This window comes from Acinonyx jubatus, chromosome B2 (assembly GCF_027475565.1).
Source record: "Acinonyx jubatus isolate Ajub_Pintada_27869175 chromosome B2, VMU_Ajub_asm_v1.0, whole genome shotgun sequence".
NCBI classification, from domain to species: domain Eukaryota; kingdom Metazoa; phylum Chordata; class Mammalia; order Carnivora; family Felidae; genus Acinonyx; species Acinonyx jubatus.
In genome coordinates this window covers 71,585,819-71,608,412 of record NC_069385.1, presented here as the reverse complement: position 1 = coordinate 71,608,412, position 22,594 = coordinate 71,585,819, and the positions used below count along the sequence as shown (strand labels likewise).

At 40.5% G+C, this 22,594-nt stretch overlaps 1 protein-coding gene across 1 annotated transcript in view; it reads right to left on the bottom strand.

The window, feature by feature from the left end:
* Positions 1–8,888: 8,888 nt before the first annotated feature.
* RNGTT (RNA guanylyltransferase and 5'-phosphatase) overlaps positions 8,889–22,594 on the bottom strand; it is a 306,719-nt gene continuing 293,013 nt past the window's right edge. The window contains exons 15-16 of the mRNA XM_015069535.3: positions 13,116–13,239; positions 8,889–11,633 (exon numbers count right to left, since the gene is read on the bottom strand). Of these exons, the coding sequence (XP_014925021.1) occupies positions 11,470–11,633; positions 13,116–13,239 (288 nt within the window). The 3' untranslated portion in view covers positions 8,889–11,469. The remainder of the gene's footprint in view (positions 11,634–13,115; positions 13,240–22,594) is intronic.

Genomic DNA, 22,594 nt, shown 5'->3' with positions numbered 1-22,594 from the left:
TCTCCCTTGGTATCCAGACCTCCCTACACCTAGCAACAGAGAGGGTTCCCTCGGCAGGGAACGTTCAGTATGCTGCTCCAGAGCTGTTCTGATTGGTCAGCACCAGTGCCTATCAGTTGGTTAATATTTTTTCTATCACTAATGAATATGAATTAACCTCAGGTAGATGCCAAAAATAAATGATAAAAGTAAGTAAAGGAAGGAGATATTGAGAGACTTGGTTCCACTCCTTAGAAGTGGACACCAGTCTTAAGCCTGGCCATTTAGAAAGGGCATCATTATTTCCTGGCCACAGTGATTGGTTCACTAAGGGGTAAATGACCAATCAGATACAGTGAAATGTAATGAAACTTTTGCTGGGACTGTTAGTAGATAGACAATTATTCTTTATGATGGATGTGAATTGAGATGGGATTTTTGAGGGACCAGGAGCTACCATATAAAGCCCAATGATACCTGAAGCTAAGAGTTGTAAAGCTCCTGGATAAGCCACTCCTGAAGTCATTCCTGCCTTCTGGACTATTTAGTCATCTCGAGTAGGTGAGTTTGTTTTCCTGTCATTGTATAACAAAAAAGTTCTGACACTGGAGTGAGGCAGCAAAGAAAATACAAGTGTATGAGAGATGGAAAGCAGTGCCCCGCCATTTTTCTGTGTAACTTGGCTCTACACTCTGATCTTTCAATCTGGTCTCCTCACTCTCTCCCATTCACCCAGGCCATCATCCCCTTCCAACTTTCTTGATTTCTTACCCAGTCTAGGGTTAAATCCCTCATCTTCTCAACCTTGTTCTGTTTTTTCTTTGCCAATCTCTAGCCCTAGGCCAATGGAACATTCTTCTCAGCTCTTTTCACATCATGAAAAATATAGAAAATGACAGTCTTTGAAGGGCACCTGAGGGTAAGCTAAAGCATTAAAGGTGTCTATGTGGGTCTTGGCAGTTAAAGGTCCATTAGATTTTCTTTATATTAAAAAATTGTGGTAAGTAAAATACAAAGTCCTGAGAAAAATACAGCTTTATATGAAACTTCAAAATAAAATCCTTTCATGGGGCGCTTGGGTGGCTCAGCCCGTTAAGTGTCTGACTTCGGCTCAGGTCATGATCTCACAGTTCATCAGTTCAAGCCCGGCATCGGTCTCTGGGCTGACAGCTGGGAGCCCGGAGCCTGGAGCCTACTTCAGATTCTGTGTTTCCCTCTCTCTCTGCCCCTCCCCTGCTCTCTCTCTCTCTTAAAAATAAACATTTAAAAATAATAATAAAATCATTTCAAAATGTTAAATGAGAAATTTGAGGTTGCTTCCATGAACATGCCTTTCTAATATCAGGGTTAGTGTTTCAAATGCTGTCCTAAGATCCTGATCAAAACTTTTTAATGATAATCTCTTCAACTTCTTGGTAGTCACTATCAGTGAGAAACCTTGCACATGTTGGGAATAAAAAAATTAAAACCATTTTTTGGCAATCTTTCAAAAATGTGAACCACTGAAATGGTATTTAAAGAATCCAATTACATGTTCTGTTTTTCACTTCTACATACGAATTCATTGTGATTTCTTGCTGACAATATTTGTGATAAAGCAAACGGACTTCCAATCCAAGAAAATTATTCCTACATAAATTATTTCTAAATAATGGCGAGGCCGTAATGTGCAGAAGGCACATGCATTGTTAAAGCAGTATTCTCGTCCTGAAATGAATACCACTATAATAGTTTGTCAGTCACGGTGGACAGGAATATGTGACACACAGGAAGGCAGAGACAGCGCCACCCGCTAATGCCCTCCCCAGTTCCCAGGAGCCCCTCCTGATCAGCCACACCCCAGGTCATGTGCTCAGCTGCTCCACGCTCTTCGTCCCAGCTGGGCAGTGTCATGCTCTGCCACCCACCTCACCCGGTCTCCACGGTAGCGCCCCAGCATCATGTGTACTTCAGGTTGGTCATTGGGTTTTCACCTGAAGGAACCCCATGGTGCTCCCTCTCAGGAGCCCAGAGACTTTCTCAGCTGGAGGCAACAGTTCAGGTCCCACCCCGCCACCCCAAGGGGTAAGAGGTTGAACACCTCTACAGCAGAGCTACTACCCCTGGCCACACACAAAGGGGTCTTGAAACAGGATGGGAAGCTGTCCGGACAGGTCATCGCAAAGGAAACACATGGAGTAACCGTTACCCTTGGGAATATTCCTTCCTGTGTTGACAGATTAAGCCCCAAGTCCAGCCACCTCCTTTTCCTCATATTTTCTCTGGTTTTTCCCTTCCCTTGACTCCAGCCATCCCCATCATGTTTCTGGAGGTTATCTAGAAGCCAAATTCAAGACCCTTTTTCTCAGTCCTTCGCTCTCCATGACTTTCCTGGAGCAATCGCAACTATTTTTTTACCTCCTCCATCAAGAAACCTTTCTCTTGGCTCCTGCAGGCTGTGGCTTCTTGACATGATTTTCTTTTCCTTACTTTCTTGATCTTTATTTGACCTTATTACATCTTGATGCCTTACTTTACTATTTTTTTCTTCCACCCACTAACATGAGGGATGCTGACCCCTCTTTTTACTTCCTGTCTTCTACTCACACTGCTTTTACCATCACTGCTGTGTGAACAGATTAAAAATCTGTCTGAGCTCCATTCTAAATTTCTGCCTTGTCTTTGGCCAGTTGCATCTGAATCTCCTGACAGCACCTCCTGCTTACCACGCTCAGAAGCCCCTTCCCCGTCTCAGTCCCAAATCAGCTCTTCCTTCTCACTTCCCTGTTTCTGGGCAGGGTACCACCATCCCCCCACCTTGGTTCGATCCCTTGAAGGTAACCTTGGCTTCTCAACTGATTATTGAATCTTGATGGCTCCTGAAGGCCTGCCACATCCCTCTCCTCCATTTCTGTACATGCCACCCTTTTCTAGGTTCTTGACCTCTCACCGGGATTAGTACAGTAGCCTCTCGGCTGGCCTGTCACCTTGTTTCTCTTTCTTCCGCCACCTTAGACAAATTACTACCAGTTCCTTCTCACAAAGAACTCCCATATTTAGAAGGTTTCAATAGCTCTTTATTGTGGCCCAAGTCGAGCCTAACTTCTTAGCCAAACATTCAGATCCCTTCGTAATCTGTCCCCGGCCTATCTATGAAGCCCTAATTCACTTATAGATTTAGAAATACTTAATGAACTTCTATACTTTGTGCCAGACTGGCCTAGGCCCTGGAAATACAACAGTGAATGAAATCACATTTTAACTCCCATTCTAAATAGGAGAGTGTGACAACAGCTAAATGTGCAAACATGTTAGATCAACACTTGTAGAAGAATAAATGAGGGTAAGGGGTAGGTGGTGATGGGAGTAGTAGTTTAGATGGGATGGTTGGCCAGGCCTTTTTGATGAGGTGGCCTTTGTCTCGAGACTTGAATGAAATAACAGTGAGTCTTATGAACGGCTAAGGAAAGAGCGTCTGGGTAGAGGGAAGAGAAAGTTCAAAGTCCTTAAAGTGGGAACATGCTGGGCAAGATGACAAAACTACAAAGGAACCAGTGGGACAAGAATGAACAAGGCGGCAAGAGGTGAGCTCAGAAGAGGTGGCTGGGTGCCATGTTATGTAGGCCTTGTGGACTATGACATGCTTTTAGAATTTAATTCTGAATGAGGTGGCAAGCACTGGAAGGTTCTGAGTAGTTGAGGGACATGTTCTAAAAAATATTACAGACAGCTGTGTGGAGAATAGATGGGTGAGGGGATGAAGGAGAATGAAAACTGGGATACCAGTTAGGAGGCTATCACCACAATGTAGGCAAGAGATGGGACGAGAGACGGAGAGGTTGAGGAGTTGTCAAGTTCTGGTTACAGTCTGAAGGTGGTGCTGACAGCACTTGCTGATGGATTGGACGTGGAGTGTCAGAGAAGAAAGGAGTCAAGGATGATTCTGAAGCAACTGGAAAAGTGCAATTGCCATTAACTAAACTCTACAAGAAGACGGTGGGGAGGGAAGCAAGTCTGTGGGAGGAGGAAAGTTCAGTTTGGGGTGTATTCAAGTTTGAGGTGACTGTTAAACATCCAAGTGAAGATGTCAGCTTGTCAGTTGGATATTTGAGTCTAGAACTCATGAGTGGGATCCAGGCTAAAAATAAATTTGGAAATTATTTGTGTATAGATGGTATTAGTGTTCAGGGATTAAGAGAGATCTCTTCCAGAGAGTCTACACAGAGGCCAGGGCACTGAACCTGGCTCACTACAACATTTAGAGGCTGAGAAGGTGAAGAGGGCTCAGCAAGGGAGACCAGTAGGTAAGACAAAAGAAAACCAAGATACTACAGTGGCTTGGAAGCCAAGTGCAACAATGATTCAACAAAGAGAGAGCAGTTTGTGATTTGCTTTAAAATAATTGTGTGGGGGCGCCTGGGTGGTGCAGTCGGTTAAGCGTCCGACTTCACCCAGGTCACGATCTCGCGGTCCGTGAGTTCGAGCCCCGCGTCGGGCTCTGGGCTGATGGCTCAGAGCCTGGAGCCTGTTTCCGATTCTGTGTCTCCCTCTCTCTCTGCCCCTCCCCTGTTCATGCTCTGTCTCTCTCTGTCCCAAAAATAAATAAACGAAAAAAAAATTAAAAAAAATAAAATAAAATAATTGTGTGTGTGTGTGTGAGAAGGAGGATGGGGGGGAGACAAGAGCAAATGCATCTTGACTGAGTCTCGAGTGCGGGTACAAACAGGAACTACAACAAAGTGATCATTGCTAAATATGGGTAGGTGGGAGTTCACCGTACCATTTTCCTTACTTTTGTGTATGTTTGAAATTTCCCATTAAAAAGAGAAAAGAAAAACAAGAACAGGAGTGAGAAACTGTTAAATGATGATGGTACAGACAGGTCAGTTAGGAGAGTGGACCAGACCCTGCAGAGGGCACTGGTGGTGGTGATAAGAGCACCACCTCTCAGTAGAGAGGAGAGCCTGTCGGCAGTGCGTTCAAGAGAGAACATAAGGAAAGCATAGGAAATGAGCGAGTGCGATCACCTCCTAGGAATTTTGCAGGAAAAAGGAATAGAGAAATGGGTAGCCAGAAGGAGATCAAGGGGCCAAGGGTGGCTGGTTCGTTTGTCATTTTAAGTCAGAGTGATTGCAGCCATATTTGCTACCGCTGTCTTTCACACAAGCTCTAGACAAACTCTTCCAAAGCACCCGTTCTTCCCCACGTTTTCTGTCCACACCGGCCTACCCCATTCACCCTACCCATCCATTAAGGTCTAGAACGCCCCCTACCTCCTGCACCATCCCAACTGTATGTAATGTTTCCAGGCATAGTTTCTACCCACATGCAGAATTTTCAAGAAATTTTTTATGTTAGACTTTCAGTTGCCGTGTTGCCTGGCTAGGCTCTCATGTTCAACGTGTATCAGAGCACACAGTGTGTTTATACCAGAGATCAAAACTACACAATGTTCCCCTGACAGCTTTCAGAAGGGAAGCAGAACTTCTACAGAAACTACAAAGTTTCTGATTCCTTTAGATCCTGGAAGATAGCTTTGGAGAGTAGCAACAAGAATCCTATCTTTCACTTGCCTTTCCCACTCTAAAAAGACATGGCTAGAAGCAGCAATTTACGCTAAGGGATCACGGACTGGTATTTATTTTTAAAACTAACTGCAAAGCCTTAGCAGTTACCAGAGGACTTCTCTTTGAAAACATCAAAAATTGGGCGCGAGTAGGTGGGTAGGGAAAAGGAGCCTTCTAGTTTAAGACGTGGCAGTCTCAGTGAAACTGCACCAAAAAATAAGACGTGATTAAGAACACTGCTTCCCTCACACCTCCCTCAGAGCGTATAACAGCCAGGAGGCCAGGGCACTTTAAGATTCCTCCTGCTGAGAAGTTTCCTCAGCATTTTCGGTGCAAACGGCAAGAACAGACAGGACGCTTCTAATCAGGATTAAATACAAGAGGCATCATAGATGGCCTCTGAAGAAATTCTTAAGAAATGAGATGTTATCAGAGCTTGTATTATGATGAGAAGGCCAGAGTGACAAAAAAAAAAAAAAAAAAAAAAAAAATCACGTTCCATGTGCAGCTAAGCCGAGGGAGACCAGAGCAAATGCATCTTGACTGAGTCTCGAGAGCGGGTACAACGGGGCATCCGAACCTATCTCCTGCCCTAATTACTACCAAGGGCCTGCTGCTGTCACCCCGGGTATGGGTCGAGAGCCTTGTCTGGAGGGGAGACCGGGGGAGACGATCACGATACAGTGTGAGATCTAAGAGGCTACCTATGGCAGGAAGGCTCCCTTGATCCTGACATCAGGGGAGGCTGGGGGTTGCTGGCAGCAGTGGCAGCACCACGAGCAAAGGTTCCTGGGTTTATTTATTTATTTATTTTTAAGTTTTTTTTTTGTCTTTAGTTGGAGATAGTATTTTTTTTTTTTAACATTTATTTATTTTTGAGACAGAGAGAGACAGAGCATGAATGGGGAGGGTCAGAGAGAGGGAGGCACAGAGTCTAAAACAGGCTCCAGGCTCTGAGCTGTCAGCACAGAGCCCGACGTGGGGCTCGAACTCACGGACCGCAAGATCATGACCCGAGCCGAAGTCGGCCGCTTAACCGACTGAGCCACCCAGGCGCCCCAAAGGTTCCTGGGTTTAGAGGACACGGCGTTGTGGGAACAGCGAGGCATACAGCTGTATCAAGGGGCAGGCATGATCCAAATCTGGATGCAGGCCGAGGCCGGATCATGGAGGCCCTTTGATGTCATGTGCCAGGGAGCTCTCACCGGGGAGCAGGAGCGGGTCTGCAGTCATGAAAGGTCATTCTTGGTGGCAGTGATCTAAAGGAAAAACAGACTGACTACGTGCCCACCTCAAAGTTGTGACCATTGGCGACTCTGTTGTTCGGGTTCGTTGTCAAAGCCAAATTCTGTTTTTCTGTGTTGTATGTGGCATGTTTATTTTTGTACCTTAAACAGCTGAGGGTGTCATCCTTTTGGAGTATCTGTCAACGTTCAGACAACTCATTTTTCGCCTGTACGCTTTACATCTCAAGGGCACAATATAATCAACAGTTGTGAGGTAATTATACTCTGATCAGCTCTGGCTATGAAAATGACCTCTAGCTATGGAACCAGGGGCCGCTTCTTCCCTTAGGGGCTTCTTGCCTGCCTCCCCACTTACATACAAGCTGCCTGGAATTCCACCTATGCAAGGATTCCCAGCACCGGTCCATGACAATGATTTTACCAGTTTGTGGTGAAATGTAGAAGCAAGGGATAGTGTAGAGAATCTTTCACAAAACAAAATTTGTTCTATATAAAGACATGTCCTTTCTTCTAAGTTATGTCCTACTTCCTTTTTGGGTGTTAAGATTCCCTTTATTGTATGCAATAATGGCAACATATTATTTCGTAAAGCCGTTGCAAGTTAAAATAGTTGGCAACCCCAGATCCATGGGCTCCTTTTTTGAAATGTGAAGTCTTCTGCTTAGAAGCCTGGGGGGCCCCTGCTCTGAGCGCCCTCCACCCCCACCTGTTTATCATGCACAGTGGCCACCCGATACCAGAGTCCAGTGAGAGGAGGGACACTTCTGGGTTAACCGAGGCTGACACCAACCTGCCAAAGCATCAGAGTTGACAGTCAACTATGCGACAATCAGGAAAATTTTGGCCCAGTGTGTAATTTAATCGCTTATTTCTTCCTAGTTATGTCTTCGGAATTTAGCATCTTAATGAGAATATTAAACTTGTTTTCATGGCCTCTGTGTCACTCACATTTAAATATTGCCAAATAAGTGGTTAAATAATAAGGCCCTAAAAATATGTTTACTTTGCCGATCCCAAGTTCATCTCCTTGGTTTGGAGAGAGATGCTTGAAACCCATTTCCTGTTGGCACCAAAGAAACAGAGTTTGGGGCCCCTGGCACAGAAGCAGCCCCCAAGCCGGGACTGCAACAAAGCTGTGAGGAGTACCGAGCAATAAATCAGGAGCTGGAGTCAGAAAGGCCTTTGTTGGGGTCTCAGCTCACAACTTACTAGCTATGTAACCATGGGTTAGCTATCTAAGTCTCAGGTTCCTCAACTACAAAATGAGGTTAATAATGGTCCCTACCTGCACAGAGGAGTTGTTTTGGGGACGGTCTTGGTGCTTGGTGGATATTCAGTAGTGGTAATACTCCCTTCATTGTGAATATGGGCTATTTAAAATCCATGAGCTTTTACAAGAATCATGTCAGACCTGAAAAGGCCCTTTTTGACCATCTGGCTCAATCTCGGCCTCTTACAGATGGGGGGAGGGGGTACAGGGTGAGACCTAGAGAGAACACAGAGCCGGTGAGAGGCAGAGCCTAGACTTGGTCTCTGGGGTTAGCCCAGGGTTTTTTCCCCACCACATTAGTTTTCCCTGCCTGCGAGTATTTGGTTGACTTTCAAGGTTTTTTGACTGGAAAGGATTATACACATAATTCAAAACCGCATCATTTACAAATTTTAAATGGCAAATTCCATGGTACAAAAATACAGAGTCGACAAAAAAATGGACAGGTCATTACTTCATCATTTCAGAATATGTACTGCTGAGTATTCTGAAAGAATTAAATGTGTTCAAAATAACGTGACAGGATATCTACCCATATAATAGAGTGCTAGGATGAGGTACACGGACAGAAGTACTATAAATATCACTTAAGGATGTGCTCTCCCCTGCTCCCCTACCCTCCAAAAAGAAAAGGCGCAAGCTACATCCCCCATGTCAATCCAATTTCTTGGTTTCTCAGGAAGAAGAATAGAGGATTTTCCAAGTCTTTATGCTAATTCTAGAATGCAACAAAACCAGACGGATTACAACGGGTATGGCTGACAGAGGCAGGATAACACCAGCAATAAAAGGGACACGAAATCATTAGGTACATAGAGGGACACAAAGGCATCACCAGCCAAACTGTTATTTTAACTCAGTGGTTTTATTACAATACGCACTGACACACAATTAGAGAAGGAATGTCCTGACGTTTTCTGAGCATTTCATGGAAAGCAAATGTAACCATCCAGGCAGTCGGGTCATCCGCATCTTTTCCAAATACAAAGCAAAAGCTTTTATATGTGATAACTCAAGAAAGCAAAGTTTTCTTATTCTTGTCTACAAAACTTCAGTGTCAGAAAAGAGTTGCTGTGAAGTGGCCTGAGAAGGCAAGGGTTTCTTTCCTTCCTGATGTCCCAACTCCTGCCTCTCAATTCTCCCCCTTGACTTTCTAGATGACTTCTGATGATACTGCAGACGACAGTGTGTTCGGGGGCTAAATGGGATCTACTTATTAGGCCGGCTATTATACTTCACTGTAATCGAAAGGAAGGACAAATTAAGAAAATTAAGTTTTAGAAAATGCACAAAGGCAAGGAAAAAGTATCTGGGTGTATTAAAAATGAGATGCTCTTTTCACATAACTCATTTAAAAGGTTACAATTACCATAAACATTTTAACTCCATTAAAGATCACTGGCAAAAGCTAGCTCTTATATCTGCAAAAGGGCTCTGCACTTATACAGGCTCGGGAGAAAGCAACATAGCGTGTGAAAAGAGTCACTGACCCTGGTGAAGCAGGCATCGGACTGTTTGGAGTTGCATAGGTATTTTTTCAGATCCACTTTGTACAAGACACTATGGAACCTTACAAATTTCCACCTTTCAACAATCATTGTGGCAGTCAGGTGTTTTAATCCCTTTAGTGCCCAAACTCACAAAAGCACTCTAGGAATGAAATACTAAAATGACATTCTAGATAAATTCACTACATGTTACATAACTTGGAAAGAATAAAGGAAAAAGCCCAAGCATGACTCCTAGTATTTCATATAGAAAAGCACTACAGGAGAAAACTTTGTTTAAAAACATTAAAACTCAGCTGAATATAAATACATTTTTGGTTAATCTGTGCTATATCATATAGAAATCCTGTCAGATATTCAGTCAGCTGGGTAACTCATTTGGATTTTTCATGTCTGATTGTATTAGTAGAAGAATATACACTGCTGCGTATACTTACATATATATGCATATCATATATAAAATTCAGATCATGAAAATTTGTTTTAAATACACATATACTTAAAACCTGTACCTCTAAAAATAAATATATTCGCCTCTAATAGGCAAATTCTGAGAGTTCCTTCACAAACCAATCAGAACACGGCTTCTCAACAATGGCAGATGACCAATTAGCTGCTCTTTAAATCCATTACCTACAAGTAAATGTTTTAAAATTCAGGTGTACAACAGAAATAGCATCCCGAGAACAGAACACAGATAGAATTCTGGCTTTGAAAATAAATGTCTTGGCTTCCTTGATGTTTAGTTTCTACAGATGTCTACTCTTTGCCTCTGCATTTATCTAGCAGTGGGAGAGCATTTTCTAGTGACAGCATTCTATTCCATTGACATCACCTTCTAATCAAAGGAGTCAGCTGGCATTTCCTTTGCCGCTTTGTTCGAGGGAACGAACACAACATCGTCTGTATTTGATATCATTCCCATCATCACAGTGAGTTGTGTGTTTTAATGTAATTTACAATGTGCTGATATCACTGAGGTAAAGCAGAAGTAGCCCTGACATTAAAAAACAAAAAAGGGAGGAAGGAAGGAAGGAAGGAAGGAAGGAAGGAAGGAAGGAAGGAAGGAAGGAAGGAAGGAAGAAAAAGGGTCTCCCAGGAGAACAACACATAAAAGGAACCTGGTGGTATATATCTAAGTTCTATGAAGTAACTGAAAACCACTGCCAGAATGGACACATTGGATATCTGATATTTTAGTTCAAAGAATAGAAACAGATGAAAATACTCAATATACTTCCTTTAGACAGGATGCAATTCACAAAAACGGGGCTTTACTTTTTTACTTTTACATTTCTAAAAAAACTTCTTAAAATGAGATAAGCCAGACTGAGTTGTTTAACATAGTATAATATATAATACTTGACAACCTTGTCATTTGTTTTTGAACACAAGAATCTCAGAAATGTAGGAAATCCATGATAAACGACAGCAAGAATGTTTAATGCCATTGCCTAGATTTTTCAAAAGGAGAATTTACCATAGTTGAAATACAACTTTTAAAAAATACAGTGTTTTATACGCTCACAGTTCCAGATTACTAACTTTATAAATTAAAGGTCAAAGTTATCCATATACAAACAAGGCCTCTTTTGCATTGATTTCAATCTCAATTAAACCTTTGGATATTTCAATCTTCAGATTCCACAAGGTAAGGCTGAGTTTATCAGATATAAATAAACTGTGTGAAGTCCATGATGTATCGTAGCACTGAGGAAACAAATGCGTCAAATATTTACAGGCCGGCTACAATACCTTTCTTTCTTTTCTTTCTTTCTTTCTTTCTTTTTTTACAAAAAATTCAAATGCGTATCAGCATCAGGCCACATTCGCTTTTGAATTTCTCTGGCTGCAAAAATGGGGCAACAGCATTCTTTCTCACTCTTTTTTCCTCTCAATCCTCAAGTCAGAGGCGGGTCTTAGGTCAAAGGGCGAGGTCTTTTGGGGGGCGGTGGAGGCATGAGCTCTGTGTCAGGGTCCAGATGATGCTTCCGCTTCTGTCCTTGAGAAGCCGCCGCACATCTGTCGATGAACTCAAACAGCATCTCCTTGGTGACAGGGTTGGAGATGCTGTTGCACACAGCTGTGGACAAAGGGAGACACGTGTCTCACGCGAGGGTTAATTAAGGCAGCTGACTCACCACAGGGGGATGCCAAAGGGGAAAGGTTTGCATCCCAATATGCTAAACACTTGCATTTTACGGATTTGGGTGACTCGCTTCATACATTAAACTATTCTCCTCCCTCCCCCGCCCCCTAAAATGGGTGCTTTTCTGGTGCCCACTCTTTCTTGAACTGTTCATTTTAAAACAAAACGTTAAGTATCTGAATGATAAGCATGCCTTCACTGTGGCTGTCCATCGCTCCAAAACTGTCTTCAGGTTTTGAACGGAGCACACAGCGCATCACACTCTAGTCTATATTCAACCAAACTTCTACGGAAAACGTGTAGTCTCTCCTCTGAGAAAGAACTCCTCCCTGTCACGATGGCACCGGCCACCATTTCCACTGAACAGGGAGGCTCCGCTGTAGCTGGCAGATCATACATACTCTGTTGTTTTAACAACTTGTTTGAGGAAGTAAGGTATTACAACAACATTACGAATAAACGAGGCATCCCTTCTTATGTGGTCAAAATTTACTACCAGTCCTTTAAATCCTATTTACATATTTAGCTCTGGAAAAAAAGACACTGGCTTAATTTTTCCCATTTTCAAAATTAACTCATCTTGTCTGAACACAGATGCTAGTTCCAACAAAACCTTTAAATGTACAATAGTAACTTTTCATAAACTGCAAAACTGAAACTGGCAATTTCTGTATTTTCTCATAAGCTTATCATATAATCAGCAACATCACTGACTGAGCAGTCTAACAGCACACAATGCTATTAACCTTCAATCTTGGTTTTTATGTATGTTTTTCAAATTCACTAAAAACGCGGTCCAGAGCAACTACTGCTACTAGTTTAGCTTGTAAACTTCATTACTTTGTGATGTTCGCCGTGAAAGACACTTACTATTCTGAATTCGCAAAGCATTCAAGTTGTACCCAAAGAACACTATGAAGGATAGCAGAGCAGGTTTTAGGAGGTTTTTGTTTTGTTTTGTTTTGTTTTTTAATGGTTTTCATTTACTTTGTTCTCCATTGTTTGTAAAGCTATTTTAGGAGCTGGAAATTACATTTTCCCCTGCTAATTTTGTCTTTTACCATCTGGCAAACAATGGTTTTTATAGTTTTGAATAGATCTGAAATTATCGTGGCTTTTGTTGTTGTTGTTGTTCAACAAATTCAACTTGTATACAGCCCATTATCCTGCCCTTTACACTTCTCTTCTGGGCGCGGGGGCGTGAGCCCACAGGCCTCCGGACAACCTACAAAGCCAACTGGAGCCAGTAAAGTCACAACCCCTTTCCCAGCCACAAGGGTAGGGTCCGAATGACCCTATGGATTCGCCCCATCAAACAGATCAATAAAGACAGCACATTTTGACTCCAAAACCTTAACACTCTCTCTCCCTCTCTCTTTTTTAACATAACAAACACTGGTAGATTGTCATACTCACCCATGGCAGTGTTGTAGGCATTAGGAAAACTTTTGTCTGTTCTCTGTCTCATGAAGACCCAGCTGTTATTCTCGAATTTGCATTCTATAATTTTGTTGTCATACTGTTTTAGCTCTTTTGTCACCTGTTTTAAAAGAGAATTGAGGAAAATATTTAAATCATTTAAAAGGCTTTTTGCTTCCACTATGTGACAGACACATTAGGGAATGCCAAAAACACCTCGGTAACTCTTCACGCAGAGCTTTTTGTCATCTCAAGTGTCTAATCAAGCCTAAGGATGTGGTGTGCACTCCCTTGTACACACATGCTCATTAATCCAACATTTTATAAATAGTTGTGAAAACGGCTGTCAATATATAGCAATTAAAAGAGGCTAAGCAGAAACCAGCCACTTCTGGGCCAAATGCAAATATGTTACCATAGGGACCAATGCCTTCAATATTTCTGTGTCCCTATGGCTTTCAGAAATTGCGTATGCTGCTTGGGTCCATCAGCTTTCAGAAGGGTCTCACCATCTAAATTCCCCTGTCAAAACCTAAGAAGTTCCCTTTACTAGTTAAAAGTAAAAGTTACCCATAAAAGGTAAACATTAGGATCAGATTCAGGTAATGCGCATCCTAAATATTTTGCTTTTCAAGCAGTGATAACTAACCCAAACGCTAATCTCAGGTTATTTATTTACCCTTTCCATCTCTAAACTAGTATGAGTATACAGAGGAAGCCACTTTAGATTTTGGTTGGTGGGTTTTTTGGCTACTTCACCTCAGATGATTGAATATGAATTACAACTTACTCTATCAAAGCTAACAAGTATCCATGGTAACTATAAAACCTTTTAAAAGATATTTCATCAGGCTGTGAAGATGGCTTTCATAAATAGGAACCTAAGCTTATCTTTGCAGTTTTCAAATCAAATGCCAGTCATGGTAATATTTTAATTCAGTCTTCATCTTTCACAGCTAACAACTTTTCCTCACAATATGGTAGATTGCAATCATTTAAACTTCATTAGCATTATTTGAAATGCTCTCATTTTTTTTCTACACACATATTCAATACCACCTAGGAATATGAAGGGAAGCAAATTTTTATAAGATGCTTTCAACTCAGAGATTAGGCAGTACATGTTTTCATAAAAACTATCAGATTGTATTCCTTTCCCTTAATGAGTATCATACTTGATTGGATTATTTGCATTTTCAACAAATCCAATAGGACAGATACATTCAGTGGCTCTGGAACAGACCTGCCCAAAAAAGTGATGTTCTACTTATAGCAAACTTTTGCTAAAATTATTCTCAAATATTCATTATTCTAGTCTCAATTCCCCTCCCTTTCTTCCTAAGGATCCACCACCTTTAACTTTTGATACGTTATCTATAGCCAAGTACTAGGCAACTCATTCAGCGAGGTAACCACATTTATCACAATGTAGGGTCTAACAGAGGTACAGTCGCCAAACCTTTCAGAATCTCCATTTTGTAATTTCTAAAATGGACAAGGAGTCCCTAATTTACTGGGACACCGGAAGGATAATAAATGAAAGGACCTGGCATATAGTGGCCAACCAGTAAAATTCTTACGATAAATATAAAATTAGGAACTAAAATACTGCCTTCAAAAAATAAAAAGTAAAACATACTTTCTAAGTAAATTCACTAAAGAAACCAGGATGACATGGAAAGGTACACTTTGAAAACAGGTGTCAAGAAAATTATATCACATGTATCACAAAAGACAGGCTTGTATCACCTGTACTTCACTGACCAGCAATTGTCCTAAGTCTGTATCACAGAGCATATCATTCTGGTGTTCCTGGTTTCAGAACTGCTATAAATTATGTGTTGCTCAATCTGACTACAGCAATTAAGCAGTATTACTAAGTATCTGTGTATCTATTTGGGCACGCATTAACAACAACTGGGAAACAGCCTTCTGAGAAATGCAGGCACCTGCCACTATACTAACCTAAATGTATGTCCATGTTCAAGAATAATCCATTATCTTTATTGATCACATCAGTTGTATTCCCAAGATAGACACACTGCAAGGTACTCAATCGGGTTAGGTAGTAAAATATATTTAACTGACAAAAATAATACTTCTCATATGTGCACAAACTAAAGACAGTTGTCACTAATGGTCAGATCAAGAGAATGATTGTCATACAGGGAAGAAGTTTAATTTTAGTATCCAAATTCTAATTTGTTACTATGACAATAATCATCCTCAGCCAATTACGTATTATTATTTACTAAAATAAGACCTTGTCAGGCCTTCTATAATCAACTGTGTTACCCTAGTTTGAGCTAATAAGAACAAAATATTTATAAATCAAGATTTCATATCTGTACCCATAATTACATTGGATTAATGAGATTTTACTGTTTTTTTAAAGAGGAATATACTATGTATTTTATGTTGTAAAACATTTTGTTCATGTATCCATCTTATTGAGAACCACACTTTTTACACTATTTGAATCTACCAATATAATGGGATTGAAAGACAGTCCAATGAAACTGGATCTTGGATCTCTGGAGATTTTAAATTAGCAGCTCAACAGTAAGCCCTGAACAAAGAGCCCACAACAGAGTCAGGTACAATCACAGGTGCTCCACTCTGCACTCTTTTTACAGAATACGTTTTGTAACTAGGTGCTGGGCAACCTACACTACCAAGTCACAAAAGGCAAACCATCAGTGTTGGCTGAACTGACCTACACCGAGCAGGCAAAGTTGCATTTCTATTTCTAGTGGTGGGATGAAACCTCTAGAACTTACTTTCCCTGTTTCGGGAGAGCTGTTTTGCTATCAAGAGCGCATATTTCTTTTATAAAGAGACTGCACAAAGGCTTGAGGGAGGGGGATTTCTCTGAACTAATTTGCTCTGGAGACTTTTTTTTTTTTTAAGTTTATTTATTTTGAGAGAGAGACAGAGAGAGACAGACAGAGAGAGACAGAGTGCATTAGCAGGGGAGGGGCAGAGAGAGAGAGAGAGAGAGAGAGAGAGAGAGAGAGAGAGAGAGAATACAACAGAATCCCAAGGAGGCTCCACGCTGTCAGCAAAGAGCCCGACACGGGGCTCAATCTCATGAACTGTGAGATAATGATCTGAGTGGAAATCAAGAGTCAGACGATCAACTGACTGAGCCATCCAGACACCTCTGGAGACACTTTAACAAATATCTTAGAGAAGCTATCAGTGGGTTGTTCTATTTTTAACGTTTAATTTTGGAATAATTTTAGATTTACAGAAAAGCTGTGTAGACGGTATAGTGAGTTCCAGTATTCCTGTCACCCAGCTTTCCCAAATGTTCATATTTTATATCTCATGGTTCATCTATCAAGTCAAAGAAATTCACATTGGTACAACACCATTAACTCCACTGCAGACTCTTCAGGCTTCGGTTTTTCCACTAAAGTCTTCCTCTGCTCCAGAAGCCCATCCAGGAAACCACACTGCATGGAGTTATCATGTCTCCTTAGTTTCCTCTGATCTGTGACAGTTTCTCAGACTGTCCTTGATACTTTTGAAAAGTACTAGTCAGATACTTTGTAGAACATTCCTCAATTTGGAACTTTCTGACGTTTTCTCATGATTAGACTAAGGTTATGGAGTTGGGGACAAACGCCAAGAGGTGAAGTGTGTTTCTCGTTGTGTAATATGTGGGGGTATGTGATACTGACACAACTTCTTCCTGGCGATGTGAACCCTGACTACCTTGTTAAGATGGTGTCTGCCATGGTTCACTACTGCAGAGCTACTGGTTTTCTCCTCTCCACGCACTATTGCTTAGTTATGAGTCACTGTGAACAAACAGCCCCACTCAATGCTAAGGGAAGTAAGCTCCACTTCATGGAAGGAAGAGTGTCAGAGAAGTTGTGGACGTTTATTAAAACCACCACAGATATTAATAAGTTTCTTGAGGTATTTTAAGACTGTACAAGTATCCTGTTTCTCCTTCAAGTTTTGTTCATTAATTTTAGCATTCATCTGTGAATCTTGCCTACAGCAATTATTCCTGTGGTGTTCTCATGGAATTTTCTTTTTTCTCCATTCCTTCTACATTTATTATCTGGACTTTTTTTGTAAGGAACTTGTCCCTCTCCCTTCCTTTATTTATTTGTTTATGTATATTACTATGAACTCATGGATATTTATTTTAGTCTTTGGGTTATAATAAACTACTACTGTCAATTATTTGGTTGGTCAAAGTGTTCCAGTTTTGGCACTGGGAACTCTCTCAGGTTGGCTCCTGTGTCCTTTTAATTTGCTTCCACTTTTACTTACTTATTTATTTTTAGACTTTACTTTCAGGCAATGCAAGATAGTACTCCAGGCTCATCTCGTATTTTTCTCTGCCTCAGCACTAGAATCAGCCATGAGGTCCTCTACCAGGAATTTAGAAGAACAAAATCACTCCTCAACAGTCCAGGCTATGCTAAGAAAGTAATGCTACCACCTGTTCAGGTCAGAATTTAAAATTATTATTGAGAGAGACAGAGAGAGAGACAATGAGACTCCAAAGATGAATATATGTTTCATGCATAGTTTCCACTCCCATCTTTTGTGAACTGTTCTCTGGAGCTAAATTAAGTTGACCATTTTTTTCTTTTTAAAGTTATAATTCTGCTCTTTGATAATTCAAGTTCTATTTCTATAGTATGACCGAAGGTAAATCTTAAAAACATATCTTAAATAGATAAAACTCTTATTTTCATGTAAGTAACTCTAATTTCTAGTACTTATAAAGGTGTAGAAAATAAAATAACAAATTCGAAATGAAGTTTTCTGGGGCACCTGGGTGGCTCAGTTGGTTAAGCGTCCAACTTCAGCTCAGGTCATGACCTGGTGGTAGGTGGGTTCAAGCCCTGTGTCGGGCTCTGTGTTGACAGCTCAGAGCCAGGAGCCTGCTTCAGATTCTGTGTCTCCCTCTCTCTGTCCCTCCCCCATTCTGTTTTCTCTCTCTCTCTCTCTCTCTCTCTCTCTCTCAAAAATAAACAAACTTTAAAAAAATTTAAAAGAAAAAAAGAAATGAAGTTTTCCTTGTGGTGTCAGAACAATACAAATAGCTTAAATCTGAATTATTAGATAATCTTTTAGAAATACTATATTATAGTAGGGTCTTGATATATTACTTTTAGAAAGTGCATCCACTACTGGAGAAACTAAAAAACTAGACAAGTTACCCTCTTAAAAAAAATGTTACACTTACCACCACCACTCTATAAATAACACACTTTGCATTTTCTAGGTTGGAAACAGAGCAGAAGTCTCTCCCTCATGAATGGTGGGTCTTCAAGCCACCAATCAGGTGTTCAATTAATGAAAGTGGCCAATAAAAAAAAGGCAGCTAGAAATTCTGTCTTATTTATTGTAAAGGTCATTACTGACAAGTCACAACTCTAGGGTATGGAATTGCCACTAAACTACAGATTATTACCTTCTAATAATATCAGAGTTAGTATAGTTCTTACTCAAAATGTAATATACAGATAAAAAAAACATTATGACCATGTTGGCATGGTCATGGTGGAGTGTAGAATGAGGAATGACTTTTAACCTGTGTCATGCAGTATTTTCCAAAGTTTCTGTATTATATGTGCTTAACTCTCATAATTTTTAATAATGAAAAATTCCTTAAAAAACTATTTCATAAAATGTAATAAACATCAAATTGGTTCTTAAAGCAGAGGTACAGAAAAATAAGATAGACATTTATAGAAAGCAAAGTCTTGGAATAAGGCCCTAACACCACAGTTCCCAAACTAAGCAATGAGGTATCCTGGTGTGCTGCCACAAACTCACAGAGGCATTGTGGGGTATTTTAAATCTTTAGGGAAACAGTGGCATGTGTTGGACATCATACAAACTACTAGTTGCAGGGAGTTCACAGTTTCAGTAGGAGATTCCTTGAGATGACATTATACCTTTGCAAAGCTGAGTTTTTGGCAGTTATTGTGATAAAAACCAAGTACCACAAAACTCAATGTGGAACAGTAAACGAAGTTGGTGGTGTATAATCTGACTCCAAGGATGGAGAAGTTATACAGTCCTTAACATGTGCTAAATTGTTAAAATCTAAATACTTCTTAAATTGCTTGGCTCTATTCCCTCAATCAGTGGAGGTGTTAGGTACTTCTTTTGGCTTAGAGATGCTGTGTATGAGGCAAAATGAATGAAGAAAGTTTGACAGTCTCTGCCCTAATTCCTTTTCATTCATTTCATTCATTCCCAGATTCTAATCCCTAATCTGACATGTAAGCTTGTATCTAGCACTTAGTGGAAACGAACCAGAGTTGTGAACAACTTTGCTTGAGGTGTAGAATATAGATTCATGGTAGAGAAGGAGAATTTCTATCACGTTAATTTCACTGGTTTTGATCTAGATCACTCAAATATGTATTCCCTGGGACACCTGGGTGGCTCAGTCAGTTGAGCATCCAACTTCAGCTCAGGTCATGATCCTGCGGTTCGTGAGTTGGAGCCCCACATCGGGCTTGTTGTTCTCAGTGCAGAGCCCACTTCAGATCTTCTGTCCCCACCCCCACCCCGGCCCTTCCCTGCTCATGCTGTCTCTCTCTCCCTCTCTCAAAAATAAAATTAAACACATTTAAAAAAACTTTAAAAAATATATGTATTCCCCACTAATTTCCCCACTGTCAGCACAGTACCCAGTCCAGGGTAGATACTCAAAGAGAATGTTTACCGAATTCAAGAGAATCACGAGCCTCAGATTATCAACCAATATATACTGCTGATGGCTGGTTAGGTAAAGTAACCTAGTACAATCTCTAGTCTTTCTCTGCCTCGTTCCTCCTTCCCACCTTTTCCTTCTTTCTCCCCAAACAAAACTAAAGGTGTTAGGGCTTAAACATCCTAAGTTTGTCATCTGAATAAACATTTGTACTATTTTTTGATGCCTAACATGGAGGTGATACCACTACCAGTCTTTGCCATCATGGCATTAAAAGCAGCACTTCTGCTTCTGGCAGTAAAGAACAAGTATAGAAAGTGAAAGATTTCTTTGTGCCCTCCCCCCACTGGTCAAGCAGTATCAACCATTTCTAGAATGGTATGACCTCATTTTTATATAAATGAATCTTAACTACTTATTCATTGAGCACTTAGTATGTATCAAGCATTATAAACTTGTGGCCCATACATATAATCTCATTTAATTTGCACCACAATCTTATGAGGTAGGAATTATATTACTGCCCTTTGACAGGTGTGAAGCCTAAAGCTTAGAGTAGACATCCCACCCAAAGTCACAGATCTAGAAAATGGAACAGCCAAGTCTCAAGTACAGGTCTCCCTGTCCAATACCACAATGCCATTTCACACCCCACCGGCTATTACAAAGCCGGGCACTCTGTGGCCAATAAATGTAGAATTAAACAAATAAGGTTATTTTCCTGCTCAGAATTTGGCTCAAATTGGGTGTAGAAACCTCTGCATATGTAAGTGTAAGAAGTCAGTCATATGCAAACACAAAGAAACTGGAGCTAATTCAACCACGGCAACGTGCTGTAGATCCATCCTTCCCACCATTTGACAAATATTGAGCAGTGGTGTGTCAGGAACAGGGTTGTAGACTAGTGATACAGACACAGTCCCTGCCCTTTGGCATGTATAGTCTAGTAAACAATCAAGTAGAAAATTACAAATTATGATAAGAGCTATGCAGAAAACAGATATGTAATAGAAGCTAATACAGGGAGAAAGATATCTGATTTTTGTGGGGTAGTTTGAGGAGATAATATTTATTTTGAGACTTAGAATATGATGAGAAGCCAATTTATAGAAATAAGGAGGGAGAGGGAGAGCAGGAGAAAGAGAGAGAGGGAAACAAATGGGAATGGTGGAGGGAGAGGGGAGTCACACATTTCAGGCAGTGATTACCAGTAAGCCCAAAGGTCTGAGGTGAAAAAAATCTTAAGATCTTCGCATGCTGAAGGAACTGAAAATAAAAAGTGTTCTCTACAAGCCTTTACAGAGGGTTCCATGTAGCCTGACTCCTTCCCAAGCTCTTCCTCTTCTATGTGATTCCCTATATATACCCTTTCATACCATATACATAGAGGGTCCAGTTGCCTACTTGATACCTTTATTTGAAATTCCCTTAGACTTAACAAACCTGACATGTTCAAAACTCAACTTTTTATCGTCCCCCAAAACTGCTTCTCTATCTCTATACGTGGGAGCTCCATTCACCCAGTTCCTCATGTCAGAAACCTTGGTGCCCTTTTCTCTCATATTCAATTCATTACCAGGGTCTGCCTACCAATTCTACCTCCAAAATATATTCTGCATATGTCCATTTGTCCCCTCTCTCACTGTCTCTCAGATTCCTACAATAGTGTCTTCGTCCACATTTTCCCCATCCTATCAATTCTTTACAGTGCAGCCCGATTGGTCTTTGAAAAGTGCAAATCCAATCAAGTCATTCCCTTGCTTAAAATAGAAATAAAAGACATACAAGTTGGAAAGGGAAAAATAAGACCGTCTCTATTCACAGAAGACATGATTACTTACATAGAAGGAATTTACAAAGATGCTCCTAGAACTAATAAGCAACTTTAACAAAATTGCAGAATACAAGTTTAATACACTAAAACCAACTGTATTTCTCTGTATTAGCAATGAACAGTCAGAAATGTAAAATTTATAAAAAATAGAACTACCCTATGACCCAGCAATTGCACTACTAGGTATTTATCCAAGGGATAAATTTATTTTGAAGGGGCACATGCACCCCAATGTTTATGGCAGCACTATCAACAATAGCCAAAATATGGAAAGAGCCCAAATGTCCACTGATGGATGAATGGATAAAGAAGATGTGGTGTGTACACACACACACACACACACACACACACACACACACACAATGGAGTATTACTCGGCAATCAAAAAGAATGAAATCTTGCCATTTGCTACTACATGGATGGAACTAGAGGGTATTATGCTAAGCTAAATTAGAGAAAGACAAATATATGACTTCACTCATATGAGGACTTTAAGATACAAAACAAATGAACATAAGGGAAGGGAAGCAAAAATAATATAAAAACAGGGAGGGGGACAAACCATAAGAGACTCTTAAATATGGAGAACAAACGGAGGGTTACTGGAGGGGTTGTGGGAGGGGGGATGGGCTAAATGGGTAAGGGGCATTAGGAATCTATTCCTGAAATCATTGTTGCACTATATGATAACTTGGCTGTAAATTAAAAAAATAAAAGAAAAAAGATTAAAAATAAGAAATGTAAAATTTAAAGGCTCATTTACAATAATTTTCAAAAACATGAAGTACTTAAGTGTAAATAAAAAACATATGTAAGATCTGTATGCTGACAATTATAAAACACTAATAAAAGAAAAAAATTAAGGAGGACCAAAACAAATGGAAAGATACACCATGCTCATAAATTGGAAGATTCAATACTGTTAAGATGTCAGTTCTTCCCAAA